General features: G+C 29.4%; 1 protein-coding gene across 5 annotated transcripts in view; it reads right to left on the reverse strand.

The window, feature by feature from the left end:
- LOC134712590 (uncharacterized) overlaps window positions 1-15,715 on the reverse strand; it is a 49,192-nt gene that overhangs the window by 13,364 nt on the left and 20,113 nt on the right. For 4 of the 5 annotated variants that reach the window (XM_063574305.1, XM_063574300.1, XM_063574303.1 and 1 more), the window contains 17 exons: window positions 15,584-15,676; window positions 14,694-14,744; window positions 12,229-12,356; window positions 11,576-11,673; window positions 10,452-10,567; window positions 9,941-10,047; window positions 9,442-9,525; window positions 8,800-8,889; window positions 8,376-8,511; window positions 7,755-7,837; window positions 6,031-6,069; window positions 3,006-3,066; window positions 2,641-2,703; window positions 2,261-2,400; window positions 1,410-1,496; window positions 648-731; window positions 162-236 (listed from right to left, as the gene is read on the reverse strand). In XM_063574305.1, the coding sequence (XP_063430375.1) occupies window positions 162-236; window positions 648-731; window positions 1,410-1,496; window positions 2,261-2,400; window positions 2,641-2,703; window positions 3,006-3,066; window positions 6,031-6,069; window positions 7,755-7,837; window positions 8,376-8,511; window positions 8,800-8,889; window positions 9,442-9,525; window positions 9,941-10,047; window positions 10,452-10,567; window positions 11,576-11,673; window positions 12,229-12,356; window positions 14,694-14,744; window positions 15,584-15,676 (1,535 nt within the window). The remainder of the gene's footprint in view (window positions 1-161; window positions 237-647; window positions 732-1,409; window positions 1,497-2,260; window positions 2,401-2,640; window positions 2,704-3,005; window positions 3,067-6,030; window positions 6,070-7,754; window positions 7,838-8,375; window positions 8,512-8,799; window positions 8,890-9,441; window positions 9,526-9,940; window positions 10,048-10,451; window positions 10,568-11,575; window positions 11,674-12,228; window positions 12,357-14,693; window positions 14,745-15,583; window positions 15,677-15,715) is intronic. The other variant, XM_063574302.1, reaches the window with a different exon arrangement.

A 15,715-nucleotide genomic window follows, 5' to 3' on the forward strand; every position in this document is an offset into this window, starting at 1 on the left:
TCAGGTTGTTGTCTCTTTGACACATTCCCCATTTCCATTCACAGTTTAAAGTAACCTTAACACAATGAGGTATAATCATTTCTCTGAATATGAATGATGTCATATAATTCCTTTTTTTAATACCTAGTCACTTATAAATGGGGGACTTGTGGGGCACTTACCTGTAATGCTGGAGTAGTTTCAGATTTAAACACCTCACTTTCTGGATTTGAATTGGTATCATTATCTCTTTTCATCTATAAAAAAGACTATACAATTATTTCAAATATTATAAAAGAACAAACAAAAGAACATCATATTTTTATTATAATCTTTGTAAGTTACTCCAATTAACTAAGCCCCTAAACATCTAAGTTAAATAGTTTCTCCCATCTGGTCATAACAGAGCTTAACTTTTAATTTGGTATCCACTATCATACATTTAAGAAACTTTTTTCCGAAGCATTCATCACTTAGTAAATCACAGCAAAATTGTCCATTTGTAATGTTTGATTAGCTGACAATTGAAAATCAATTATAAAACAGGATAATGCTGTATGTTGAACACTAAAAATAGTTTCCTTCTAACAGAGGTATACTAAAAAAGACTGGAAACATTTTAAAAACTAATAATTAAATAAATATAATGATTGAGTGTAAAAACTTACAGGAACTCCATTTGTTGTAACAGTGCACTTGATCTGTAACATACCAGATTTAGTTCTTTGTAACTTTATCCATTCTGATGAGTCCTGTAATATCAAGGGGAACAACTTACAACAAAGTTTATTTTAGGTGGAGGTAAAAAGTGCAGCTAGACATAAACATATGTTATATATGAACCTTAAAATACCTTAATCTGTGATAGCCAATTCAAATGAAGAAACTGCATCTAATTTTGAGTTAACAAATACATGTATGCTCTTTAAATTCAAATTATCATAATGCATGAATCAGGTAAGCATAACATGTCACTTATAAGTGAAAATCCTTAACATGCAAACTAGAAATTTGAAAGTACTTAACACATCACAACTTGTTAATTTACTGCTAAATGTCAAGTTTGAAACCAATGAGATGCCCAATTGTGAGGAAATCTATCCTTATAATGTACAATGGAAGGATAGCACGATAGGCATTTTACAATTAAGAGCATTATATACAATACATATGTACTTTATTTTTGTTGCTAGTATGTCTTAATGTTATCTGGTTTTATTGTATGGTTTGGTTGTCTCTCTTGTATGTCATTCTTATTCATTGAATATTTATTTGAATTCAGGATAATATCAAATATATAAACAGATTTTCTAATGAGCTTTAAACAAATATGAAAACAATAACATACATTTACATTTGTAGATGGAATGATGTAAAGGAGTAAGCAAGCTACTCTGCTTGAAATAAGGTTTAAAAAATGTCATAATTACCTTGTAAGAAATTTCTCTCAGTTTATCAAGAGATAGCATAGCTTTTCCCAGGAAATCATCTGATATAAAATCTTTATCATACAGCAGCTAAAAAAATCATTGAATTATCAAATATTATGTATATGTTAGACATAGTTTTGGTGTTCTGTTATAGATCTGATAAGTTTGGACCTTCCCAACTTATTTTTATAATTTGTTCTTATGTTGTACTGTTACACCGCTGTCCCATGTTAGTGGAGAGTTTGGCACCACCAAACATGTTTAACCCGCCACATTCTGTATGTATGTGCCTGTCCCAAGTCAGGAGCCTGTAATTCAGTGGCTGTAGTTTGTTGCTGTATATCATATCTTTATTCACAATTGTACCAGACATTTAGCATGGCATATTGTATGAGCATTTGTCTATAATTAAAAACTGTTAGTTTACCTCCAGATTTATTTTGTTTTGTTTTTTGTGTTATTTGCTTTCTGTCTCATTGATATATTCCACACATCTCCTGCATAATAACAATGAAATGACAAGAAACAGGAAACCTTATTCTTGACTCTGTGACATTGTTGAAGTAAGGCAAAATGAATCAATTTCATACAGTAGCCATCCAAACTACAAATTACTTTATGTAGACAAACTTACTTTCATTTTGTGGACAGCTATTTTTTCTAAGCAGAATGAAAATAAATATAGATTTATTTCTCTTACTTTTAAATTTTTACAATTTTCTTTCTGAAAATATTCTCTTTTTAAATTCCAATTAATATTTAAGACAATACATTATGTTGTAATTTGATGCCTCACAGTTTTGAGGAACAAGCTATACAATCCTTTAAACTGATCTATTAAAATAACTTACAATTTCAATCATTTGGCTTTCATCATTGAATTCAAATGTAGTACTCTCATTCCACTTAGGGAATAATGTTTTCTTCTTCACTGTGGTCTTCAGTAATCTCTTCTCTCCCATCTTTACTATACAGAAGGGATCACTAAATCCTAAATCAATAATAATTCATTAAGCAAAGGTTTTTCATATGGAAACACCAAAATTCTTAAACAGTTTTTATATGATACTGATTTTTGTGAGCAACACATATGTTATTGCTCTAAAAAATTGCATATACATTGTATTCGTCTTCCCAAAACTTTGGTCTTAAGCAAACATTATTAAGTTTATTCAAGAAACAAGATAACAAAATAATAACAGCAGCATAGTAAAATCTCATGGAACATTACCATTTCTGTCCATTGCAATCAAATCTCTGCCTTGAAGAATTGTCAAATCTACCATAGTTTTAGCTGAAAATAAAGAAGAGAAACTGATACATACAAATCACATATTTATAGTCAACCATTATCAAAGCTAGTTTATCAAAAATAAACCAATAATTAACCCTTGTTTTCAAAATTCCAATAGGGAACCTTTATGCTAAATTTCAAATCTCAATGTTATTTACTTTTCATTGAAGATGTCATGTAAATGCAGCATTTCCTTATTTAATAGCCTTCTATTTCCCCCAAAAAAGGTTACATTTAAATTTAATTTGTGCTGTTAGTGAGTAATTCATATTAAAAAATGAAATCCATCAATATTTACTTACTTGTTGGGTATAATTCAGCCAGTGTAACTTTCTTAGATGTCTGATGATTTGGTCCTCCTCCCTGAAACAAATATAATTGTTAAATCTGGTACCAACAACAAAATACAGTCAAATCAGTACAATATAACAATCAAACAGTAAATGCAAAACATGAAACTAAAATAGGACCAGCACAAATTATAGCAGTTAAATCAGTACATGCAAAACATATAGTCAAACACAATGAAACTGTTGATTTGACACAAACACTACAAATTTTAATATACTTGAACTTACTAAGTTGGTATTCAAACACAATTCAAAGAAGTTTAAATATTCTAAAAATCTTTTTTTTTTCATTTCTTCCAAACGTTTTTTTTTTAACAGATCAGTATCATTGTTTAGTTATATATAGCACAGGTATATATTTACAGTTTACAGTTCAAAGTAGCCATGATGTTTAATTTGTATATTTATAAGACACATATTTTTAAAAGTAGATTCCGGAACCCTTTAATCTCACAAGAGGGTTTTAAGATATTTGATTGCACATCTCACATCTTCTGTTCATATATATTAATTCAGACATTCTCAATTACAGAAAAGACAAAATTATACAGGTGTTATACAGGTATATTTACAGGTGTTATACAAGTGTTATTAGATATTTTAAATCACAGTTAGAATGTTAGAGGATAGGATTATCATGAGGGAGCTTATACATAAAACACAAAATGTGGCCAGGACCAGGTTTGTTTAAAATTTCATAGAAATCCTCTGAATTTATTGTCAACAACTGTCTTCTGTAAAAATATGTTCAAAGATAGGCATTGATATGTGCTGAGCTTGAAGTAATTCTTTATTATCTTTACCTCAAATTATGCCAATTAATCACATCTCTCCATTCACAGTTTAAATCTAATTTAAGTAAAAAGTACTTTGTTTCAACAGCTCTTTGATTTGACATCATTAGGACATCCTCTTTTTTTAAAGCATATAAAATTTTTAGTCCCCAAAAAATGCTTTAAATGCATTTTGTTTAAAAAATATTTTAGAATCATTTCTCTTTGATAGTTTAGACAAAACTGAAATATCTATTTTTTTTAGATTTTACATACAATATCTTTTTAAATGTGGAACAACTATCGTCACATATAAATTCAATAATACATTCAATTCATGTTTACTAAGAAACCTTTAACACTACCGGTACTATGAAATCCTCGAAGGCCTTAATAATTTTATCTAATGGAACATCGGAACTATAAATGGTAATACATGTACAATAGCTTTACTGGATTCTTTAATTTATGCCTACAATTTACCCAACATGCAAAGCAATATGTTACATTCAGACATATTAACATTCATACAAAACACCAATGACATATCAACAACCTTCATAAGGTCAAACCTATAACCTTCATAAAGTCAAACCTATATTGAACATCATGTTCTTACAGTCCAATAAGTTCATTCTTCTAACTGCATTGATATCTACAATGTTATACACTAAAACAAACACTTAGCACATGCAATATCCTACCTCTGCGTGAACCTCTGTGGGAGTTACCTCCTCCTTGGAAGGGAAAAGTGTGATAATGATAACATGATATGAATGACAAACAAATATGAGTAAAAACAGTGAATATTAACTGATGATAGTGAGAAAATGGAGATTTAAAATGAAGAATTTACAAATAAATCAAATGTACCAGTATGCAATATCATTTTACATTTATGAAAAATAAATATAACAGATGGTTTTTCACTTCATATTTGAGTTATTTCCCTGTGTCACAATGTTCATGAGCAATAATCCTGAATTCCCTGATAAACCAAACAAATTCAATTTGTTTCACTGACTGCTAGATTTAAAAAAGGTTGTTTTCTGAACAATCTTCATTTGTTTAAGTTTTGTATGCTAGTTACTCATACGTGTGGTCTAGACAGGATTTTTTTTTATCAAACTTACAATACATTTTTTTTCTTTGAAAAACAAGAATTAAATCAGATTTCCTTGAATCATTACTACTAAGGGAAATAACTCCAATTAGAATACTTCAAAGGAAAAATATAATTTGCCTCAAAAGATATATCAAAGCAACAATGAAGGTTTTTAAATGCATGATCAAAGCTTTTATTAAACCATTTTAAAACAGTGACATTTAACCATGTTTATAGTAAGCAGGCTGTATAAAATGTTACACAGTGAAACTACTATTGGTACATTTTTGGCTAAGGCTGCAATTATCTACATGGTGTAACTAAATTTTCAGAGGAATCTGTTTTATAAGTAACATTGACTCACAGAACACAGTGTTTCAAAGCACATACCATAAATGAGATTCCAAACAATAGCTAAAATGATTCACCACTACTCACAGATTTTAGCAATTTTTCAAACAGGTAGAAAAAAAATTAAGGTCAATTTTAGATTTGAAGACCATGTTTGACAGCTGCTGAAGTAATAAATTATGACATATAATTTCTATTTTTACAAAGATGTCTTGTTATGGACAATAAGGACCAAGTAAAAGTATATTTGTTTTAGATATAATGTGTAAGCTAAAAAGCAGCATAAACAAAAATATAAGCTAAATAATTGCAATGGTGTACATAGGTAAATGTCACTTTTTTAGTCTCCATATAAAAAATATATATTTTAGTGTACCATTAACCATGCTATTCTGTATACACATGCAAGGCAATATTTTTTAATTAGCCGAATTATTTTAAGGTTATATAAATAGTACCTAACTGTCATTATTATAATCTACTAGTGGAATTTATTCATTTTTTATATGTACCATATATACCAATGTTTTCAATTCTGGCTTTCTTTGTTTGTTTGAAAAATTAAATTGTTTATTTACCGTTTTATGCATTTGCATATTACAATTTTTTTTACTGAAGGCCATTAAAACAACTTCTTAGTTTATATCATTAAACAGGATTATAAAACACCTAGAAAAGAGATGGCTGCATGTAATAAATTAAATTTAAGAGTTTGTAAGAAAACATTGATATTGTGAATACTGTATACCTGGTCATTCCGATGAAAGGATGATCTTGATGTTGTAGGCTGAATAATTAATATAGCAGTATAAATATATGATCAAAATAAAAAATTATCAATGTTATTCATGCAAAAATAAAAACTGTTTTAAAACAATTTTAAAGTTCTTTTTATTGATCACATTTTTAACATATACACATAAGCAACAAAACAAGATGATTTTCTGACTAAAATTGTTATTCATTTTAAGTTTTATCATAAGACCAGCATACATCTCAAATTAGAGTACAGCATATTCAATTTTTTTCTTTTTACTATTTGTGGGAGATATTTAGTAAGTGAATCATGCATTAAGGGGGAATAACCATGCAGTACGTTAACCAATGTATAAACAAATGATTATGTGTAACAAAAGTTAGAACCTGGAGGTATCATACTGACCAGACATATTACATAGACAAGTTCTCCATGGCATGTGCTTAGGCATTAAAACATGGAAAAGAGGAGGTATGAGCTTGATGTATGTAATGCATACTTATTAATTTTTTTATTACAAATTGTGAATATTGCAGACTAATGCTTATTAAGTTTTATATATTTTTATCCAAAAAATGAGTCTTTCATTCCAAAGGGTGTAACTAATGATGTCAAATCATAAGCTTACAGTCATATTCATAATTTAAGAAATGAATTTTTGGAAAAGGGCAATAGCAAGTGATTACTGGTTTGTTGTATAACACCTCCCAGGTTAGAACAAAACACAACAATTCAAAATGTTATCAAAAACATCAGCAGTATGTTAAATAACCTGTTTTTTTAGCAGATTATCTGAATAAACATTAACTGAACTTAATTGCTATAAATTATGTCTGTTTCTTGGTTAAAAAAAATTCATCATTTTGTGTTACAATTCTTCCAGTATACATTTAAAATCAACAGTGAAAATAATATTCAGATACTACAGAAAAAGAATACAGAATCCTAGATGAAGTGAATTTCTTTCAGGTTTTATATATGCTGTAAATTTCATAAACAAGATGCAATCAACAAATTTCCTCTGTATAATGGATGCTATTTGAAGTTACTTGGGAACAAAATGTAAAATATCTTAATTTTGAAGTGAACACAACAACAACATTTTTTAAAATGATGTACATTCAACTTAGAATAAAAGATAATGAAAAGCCATGTTAGTGCTGACTTGACAATACTGGTAGTTATCAATTTTTGTTTAAATAAATTAAAAGACTTTAATCTGTTTTTTAAAGTTCCTTAAATGAGTTTTTTGTAATAATTCCATTTAAATAAATAATATTATAGCATACACAGCAGTATAATGTTCAGGCTATATCTTCACTAAATTGACTATTTACTAGTACAGCCATACAGTTTATGCTTCTGTAATATATCTGTGCAACAATTCTGTGTGACCTAAATTTTGATTGATTGATTGATTGCGATTGATTGATTGTGATTGATTAATTGGTGATTAATTGATTGATACAGTAATGTCAGCTTAATGATGTATAACCACAAATTTTATGAAAATGTTAGCCATCAATATTTTTTGAAAGCTTAGTTTAAACACTTTAGCAAGTGATTCTGTGAGTTTAGAAACCTAAATTTAAACTAAACAGTTTGTAAATAGAAAGTTAAGCTAATTTATGAATATACAAAGCTAACTACCAGTACTCTAAAGGCAACACTTAAATATTACACAAAGTATCTAGCTCATATTCCATTTTACTCACAGCAGAAGAAGGGGATACAAGATCTTCATTATACAAGTAATCTCTCTTCCCGCTGTCACTCAAGCTTGCTACTCTGTATCTTTCTGTAAAAACAAAGAGAATATAAGTCTTCTAGGTACAACACTTCTCAGACTTATACAGGAGCAATATCACTGATTAGGATGAATAATAAAATGACTGCCATATTTCCATTAAAACTATATGGCTTAAATTCTTCTGCAAATTAAAGCTACATTATATCATAAATATATTTGTTAAATTGACCTTCAAAGAAGGAACTATTTGAAAATAGTTTTTTTTTAAAGTCTGGAATATTTAGTAATCATTTGCTTCTGAAACTATCCCGACTTTATAGTATGAGTAAGACATGTATATATGACCGAGGGGACTAGTTGGTTTTCTATGCATTCAATGCTAACTATTAAAGACCATTAGCCATACACAAATACCTATCCCTACTTCCATTTAATCTGGTTATTTTTTAGACCTGAAAACTCCATTAATTTTCATTAATGAATTTTATTCTAGTTTTTATTAATTTCCTGTTTTAATATTCAGTTTTAAATTTGAATTTATAGTTGGACAAGCTAAATTGAAGGATATGAATGAAAGGGTTCATACCTGATTTCTCTACTGAAGTAACAGGTCTAAACACTAAAGAGACCACAATCTTTCCATAAGCTGCATCTGTGACATAACCTTCAGATGATTTGTTGTATCCCAAGGTCAACTGTTTCCTTATCACTGCAGGCTCTTCCTATAGGCAAAAAATATGGTGTATGAGAAAAGAATCAACATATACGAGTAAAGATATCTTCAAATGTTACACAAATCTTTTCGCAAATATTGGGATCAAATGACCATAAAGTACTGGTAAACAATTTTTTTTTATTAATATTTTCTGTATGTATCTTTTTATCACTGTATAAACAGGTATAATACATGTACAAGACAAATCTTAACTCAGTGTATTACTTGGGGTGTAGAAAACTGTTTGTAACCTCAAATAAACCCATGCTGTCCATTGGTATTGTTACTTAATCACCTCTGATACTGTACAGAAAGCTGATCCTAAGAAATCATCTTCTATAATATTGGTTCCATCCCAATCAAAAACATAGAATGACAACGTAACCTGAAATAAACCATTATACATTATACACATTCACTCTGCTAATTATTATTTTAGAAATTGTTCTTATTTTGAATAGAAACTTTGGCACCAATTCACTCAGGTAATGGTGTCCTTTTTAATTTAGCTACTATTTATTGAACTTTAAGGTTAAAATTGGAAATATATTTAAATATTTTTGCTATAATATACTCCTAATTGACATCAACACTTTAATTGGTCTGAAACTTTATTTGCTATGGTCCACAAGTTTGGCCTGCAAGGTGGCCTCATCAGGACAATTTTCCAATGACCATAAAAGCAACATATATACAGTATCTGATTGTTTTTACTCTAACTATCAAATAAAGTCCCATATAAATTAAAATCTCTTTCAACAATTAAAGATCGATGATTCTAACAATACCATGAGCATACTATTATTTGTAAAGAAATAGATTGATAAAAAGACTTAACTGTCATTTCTTCTTAAGTATTTCAAAAGGAACCAGTCAAAAATAGATGAAATAAATTAAAAGTAAAAATTGTAATAAAGGTAAACTAGGTTGTACTTACATTCGTAAAATCTTTGACAAAAAATTCCACACTCGAATCCCATCTTGGTGTTAACGTATTTTTCACAAAAGGCGTGGTTAACAACTACAACAAATCATAAAAAAAATTGACTTAGAGAATTGTTAAATTTATTTTGTGAAGAATAGTCTTTGGAAAAAGGCAAGATAAAAAGCATTTTGTTGATAAATAAAAATATAAGAAAGAGAAATTGAAAGGTTTTCATGTTTTTGTTGAGCTTTTCTGTTAAAACTTTGACAAAGTAGTGATTTGGGGGAAAGTTATAAAAATTTCAAAATAATTGAACAATACAGTTAATGGGGAAAATTTCATTGGATACGTACATAGCAGTATGACAATCACTGATTTCTATCATCAAAAGCTTAATATTTCCTTAACAATACAACATGATTTAAACATTTAGCTAATTTTTACAGAGTTATCTCCCTGTAGTGTTATGTACCTCCTTAAATAGACATATACATATTTGTCCAGAACTTACTCTTCTCCTGTCACAGAATGCCACACAGTAAGGATCAGAGGTCCCATTTCTGTCTGAAGCTATCAAGTTACTGGCTCCATGGATACATATATACATTACACCAGATTCTGAAGTATAAATTACAACATTATTATAAAGGCATGCTAATTCAGTATATATTAAAAGCATATTAATTTTTTTTATATATCTGTGTTATGGCTTGGATGCATAATTTGTAAGAACTACAAATTCAAGTATCCATGAGTACAATGTATACAATATTTCTTCAATGCACACAAATAAATGTATCCATAGTAAATCTTATACACAATGTTTTTTAACAATGCACATGTTTTTTTTTTCTCTTTTCATTCCATTGGTTAATTCAGCATTAAGTGTACAATACATTTTCATACAGAAGCAAACAATTACATTGTAAACTCATTACATTGTTTTTCTTTATTTTATTGATTCTTGAATTAAAATGTTATCTAATGTGTTGTTCTTATCAGGAAATATAAGAGAAACTTACTGTTATCAGATGTTTGTATATCTGGTTGTCTTTCTAGATCTACCTGAGGAAGTGGTGTATACTGTAACTTTAGTTCATATGTACTACCATCAGTATTCTCTACTGTTGTATTTATACTGAAATCATAACAATAAAGTATTTGAGTGTATCAATTTATATTAACTACAATTTAAGGTAACATCAACTGACTAGATGACTTAGTCATTTAATTGTGAAAAAAAAAATTTTCTTGAAGATTTAAACCCTTACCAGTCTTTTGCATTTAATTAATGTAAGCTATTCAGACTGTATTTCAGGTAAATGTAATTCCTTTATTTTTGACTGACCCTTACATTGATATTTCAATCCACCTACAAAATGTGTCAGGGATGAACATGTTTGTGGACACTAAACCCTTCCCCTAACCTGGGACAATGGTGTGACTGTACAGATCAGTAAAAAAAGGGCTGAACTCATCGGACTGATACAAAGCACATTAAAACCCTTACAAAAACACAGAAGACAAAAAGTACAAAGTTTTAACAATGTCTTTAATCAGTTGCTGCAGTTGTCAGATCAACCATGAATATGTCCCAGCTTTAATTGTATCAGTCGCAGGTGAATCATAACAAATGCCTGTAATATTGAGTACAGGGAGAAAGTTACCCTAGGGACTGAAAGCTCACTAGCTGTGATACAGATCCAATAATAATTGATCAAAGTAAAATACAAATATAAAATCTGCTCTTTTCAGTGGACTTTTTTTGCTAATGACAGAAAGCAATTCAGTTTTAGTCAGGATCCATTACATATTGACTTGCTTTTGTTGGAGAAGAAATGGCAAAAAAGACAACTTTATTTGTCGTTTGTTTATGTGTTACATATTTGTTTCCTGCTCAATTTTTGTACATAAATTAGGCCGTTAGTTTTCTCGTTTGTATTGCTTTACATTGTCCTTTGGGGGCCTTTTAAAGCTGACTATGCAGTATGGGCTTTGCTCATTGTTGAAGGCTGTATGGTTACCTATAGTTGTTAACTGCTGTGTTATTTTGGTCTCTTGTGGAGAGTTATCTCATTGGCAATTATACCACATCTTCTTTTTTTATATCTATCACAGGTTGTTGCAGTGTGATATATTAACTTACTTTTGTTGCAGATTAAATGGTAAGGAAGACAACTCTATTACATGTTGTTGTAGTGTGACATTACTCAACAGTCTGTGACATTTACTTTTTAATGTTATCTGAAATATAAAATTGTCATTTTCAAAATAAGTAAACTATATTTTCATTTCTGGGTATCCCCTTAAAGTAAAGTTCTTTACTCTCAGTCATAATATAGATGTATTTACTGTTGTCTGATCAATTTAACCATAAATATATTTGATACTTCACTACTATTGATATCCTTGGGTATAGATATAAAAGTGACGAGATGTGGCAGGATTGCCAATGAAACCATTGTCAACCAAGTTCAAATGAAATGGATGTAAGCAATTACAGGGATCTGTACAACCTTGAACAATGTGAAAACTCTGTAATGTTTTGTAATAGATGTCAATATTTGGTGCATGTATTAAGAAACCAAAATGATCAATGGATGAAACAATCTTCAGTTTTAAGAAAAAAACACTATACATGCTTAAATCTTCTTCAAAAGACAGTCAAATAAAAGCAAACATCACAGAGAAATGAAAACTTTATAAACTTTTTTAAAAACAAGAAAATAAAAACAGTCATGTTAATTTTATCTTGGCTAAAAGTTATTGTACATATTTCTGTGGAACATTTTACATTACCTTTTCTTTTTTGAGATTATAAACAAAGAATGAGCAGATATCATCCCATTCATTGATGGCCAACTCGTCATGTGTTGTACGTTTCTGTTCTCCCAGTCGTAATGTGGAGTAACGCACATCTTCTGTATCTATATTTAAAAAGCAAACACATGTTAGTTTGGGTTTCTTATTCATAAACATATATTGGACATATATATATTTCTAAGTTTTTAACCTTATACCAATGATGTAGAAAGGAGCAGATCATATATCAGTTCATGTAACATTATTCAACCAGATGCTCCGCAGGGCGTAGCTTTATACGACCGCAGAGGTTGAACCCTGAACGGTTGGGGCAAGTATGGACACAACATTCAAGCTGGATTCCGCTCTAAATTTGGATTGTGATTAAATAGTTGACACAGCATAGGTTTCTGATACAGAATGAATGTATTCAAATGAACTTAAAATTTTTGTTTTCTCTTTAATAGAGCAATTCACTATGCTGTTGAATATTAATCCTCTCAAAAAAATGTTTGAAGAAATTTTCTTTTTATTTATGAAATTTCAAATGAGAAAAATTTAACCCAATTTTTTATTCACATCCCCCTTTCCCTTATTCCAAAACTAATTTCAATTAAAATATTCTAATGGAGTTTGCAACAATTACTACTCATTTAAATACATGATGTAAAAAAACTGCTTGTTATCACTGAATGGTAAAGATTATTTAAATTTATCAGTTGGTAGTAAAAAGTGAATATACATTGTATATTGTATATAACAAAGATTTAAGTTGATTCTGGACAAAGAAAGATAACTCCAATTAAAAAAAATTATTGCAGATATTTCTTGCTTACTATACTGGACAAAGAAAGATAACTCTTAATTAAAAAAAAAATTGCTATTTCACAATATTGTGAAATTAGATATTTCTTGCCATTGCACAATACTGTGCAATTGAAAAGACTTGCTATTGCACAATACTTAATATAATAATTTTAGATCCTGATTTAGACCAACTTGAAAACTGGGCCCATAATCAAAAATCTAAGTACATGTTTAGATTCAGCATATCAAAGAGGCCCAAGAATTTAATTTTTGTTAAAATCAAACTTAGTTTAATTTTGGACCCTATGCACTTTAATTTAGACCAATTTTAAAACTGGACCAAAAATTAAGAATCTACATACACAGTTAGATTTGGCATATCAAAGAACCCCAATTATTCAATTTTTGATGAAATCAAACAATGTTTAATTTTGGACCCCGATTTGGGCCAACTTGAAAACTGGGCCAATAATCAAAAATCTAAGTACATTTTTAGATTCAGCATATCAAAGAACCCCAAGGTTTCAATTTTTGTTAAAATCAAACTAAGTTTAATTTTGGACCCTTTGGACCTTAATGTAGACCAATTTGAATACGGGACCAAAAATTAAGAATCTACATACACAGTTAGATTCGGCATATTAAAGAACCCCAATTATTCAATTTTGATGAAATCAAACAAAGTTTAATTTTGGACCCTTTGGGCCCCTTTTTCCTTAACTGTTGGGACCAAAACTTCCAAAATCAATACCAACCTTCCTTTTATAGTCATAAATCTTGTGTTTAAATTTCATAGATTTCTATTAACTTATACTAACGCTATGGTGCGAAAACCAAGAAAAATGCTTATTTGGGTCCCTTTTTGGCCCCTAATTCCTAAACTGTTGGGACTGAAACTCCCAAAATCAATACCAACCTTCCTTTTGTGGTCATAAACATTGTGTTTAAATTTCATTGATTTCTATTTACTTTAACTAAAGTTATTGTGCGAAAACCAAGAATAATGCTTATTTGGGCCCTTTTTTGGCCCCTAATTCCTAAACTGTTGAAAATAAAACTTCCAAAATCAATCCCAACCTTTATTTTGTGGTTATAAACCTTGTGTCAAAATTTCATAGATTTCTATTAACTTAAACTAAAGTTATAGTGCGAAAACCAAGAAAATGCTTATTTGGGCCCTTTTTGGCCCCTAATTCCTAAAATGTTAGGACCAAAACTCCCAAAATCAATACCAGCCTTCCTTTTATGGTCATAAACCTTGTGTTAAAATTTCATAGATTTCTATTCACTTTTACTAAAGTTAGAGTGCGAAAACTAAAAGTATTCGGACGACGACGACGACGACGACGACGACGACGACGACGACGACGACGACGCCAACGTGATAGCAATATACGACGAAAATTTTTTCAAAATTTGCGGTCGTATAAAAACCTACAAATACTATGGTAAGGGTTTAAGACTGGATTTGTTCTTTTGAAATAAATATCAACAATCTGAACTTCACTTAAATCTATCAATTGTGATAGACCTTGTTAATACACATGGAAATTGTTTAGATACACATCATGTACAAAATTCAAAACTGATTATTTATTTAAATAGTTACAATTATACTCTTCCACTATGTTAATTATATAAAGTTATAACAATACCTCCATTCTTAGTTGGCTTCCCTAGAATATGTATTGTCAGAACTCCTTGTGCTGTAAAAAAAATAATCTTGTATTTTACTTCATATTAAATTGATCTGATAGACATTATGTACAGCATAATAGTTTATGGATTTACAATTTTAATTTATATCAAATGCTTTGAAGACTCTTTTTAGTTGTTTAAATGTTTTGATTGTTGAGCTGGCTTTACCTAACATTGACCTTAGTTCTCAAATGAGCAAATTTGGTTTCAAAAAGTGTTATTTTTATATAATTTAATTTTTGATGTAACGCGTCTGCCCATTGGCTGACGTTATTTTGTTATGAGCCCATAGACATAATTAAGTCATGTGACTGTGACGTCATCAACGTTTTTTTATGGTTTTCTAAGGTTTAAAATGGAATTTAGAATTAAATTATAAGAAATGGCTGTAATATTTTTTCTGCCTATTTGAAATAACATAAAAATGTGGTGCACATTGTTAAATAACCCACTACACGCATTATTCAGTGTGCACCAAAATTTTTATGTTATTTCTTCATAGACAGAAAAAATATTACAGTCATTCCTTAAATATAGCTCTACGAAAAGTTAAAATAGAATTGATTAGGTGTATAAAAAAAAAAAAAAAAAAAAAAATATCATCAGAAAAACAGTTGTCCTTTCATTATGGGTGTCTTTGGTTTGGTTGGTGTCATGATGACTTTTACCCAGCATCAGCTTTTACTCATATTGATAATTCTCATATTTATTGAAATTGCAAAATACTGACGCTCTATATTGTCACGAAAAAAACATGACAGAAATGTGAACAAAATTGACGGGATTGTTCACATAAGAATGGTCTACCAATATGCTTATTTTTGTTGATCAAACAATGACAATATACCTAATTTCTGTGCTTTGTTTTCCCCTGGTTTCTTTAACTGTACAGCACCAACTCTAGCTATAGGAATATTTATCTGTCCAGGATCTACCATGGCTGAAACCACAAAGTCAATGTTATTTACTTGTTTGTCAT

Source organism: Mytilus trossulus, chromosome 3 (assembly GCF_036588685.1).
Source record: "Mytilus trossulus isolate FHL-02 chromosome 3, PNRI_Mtr1.1.1.hap1, whole genome shotgun sequence".
Taxonomy (NCBI): domain Eukaryota; kingdom Metazoa; phylum Mollusca; class Bivalvia; order Mytilida; family Mytilidae; genus Mytilus; species Mytilus trossulus.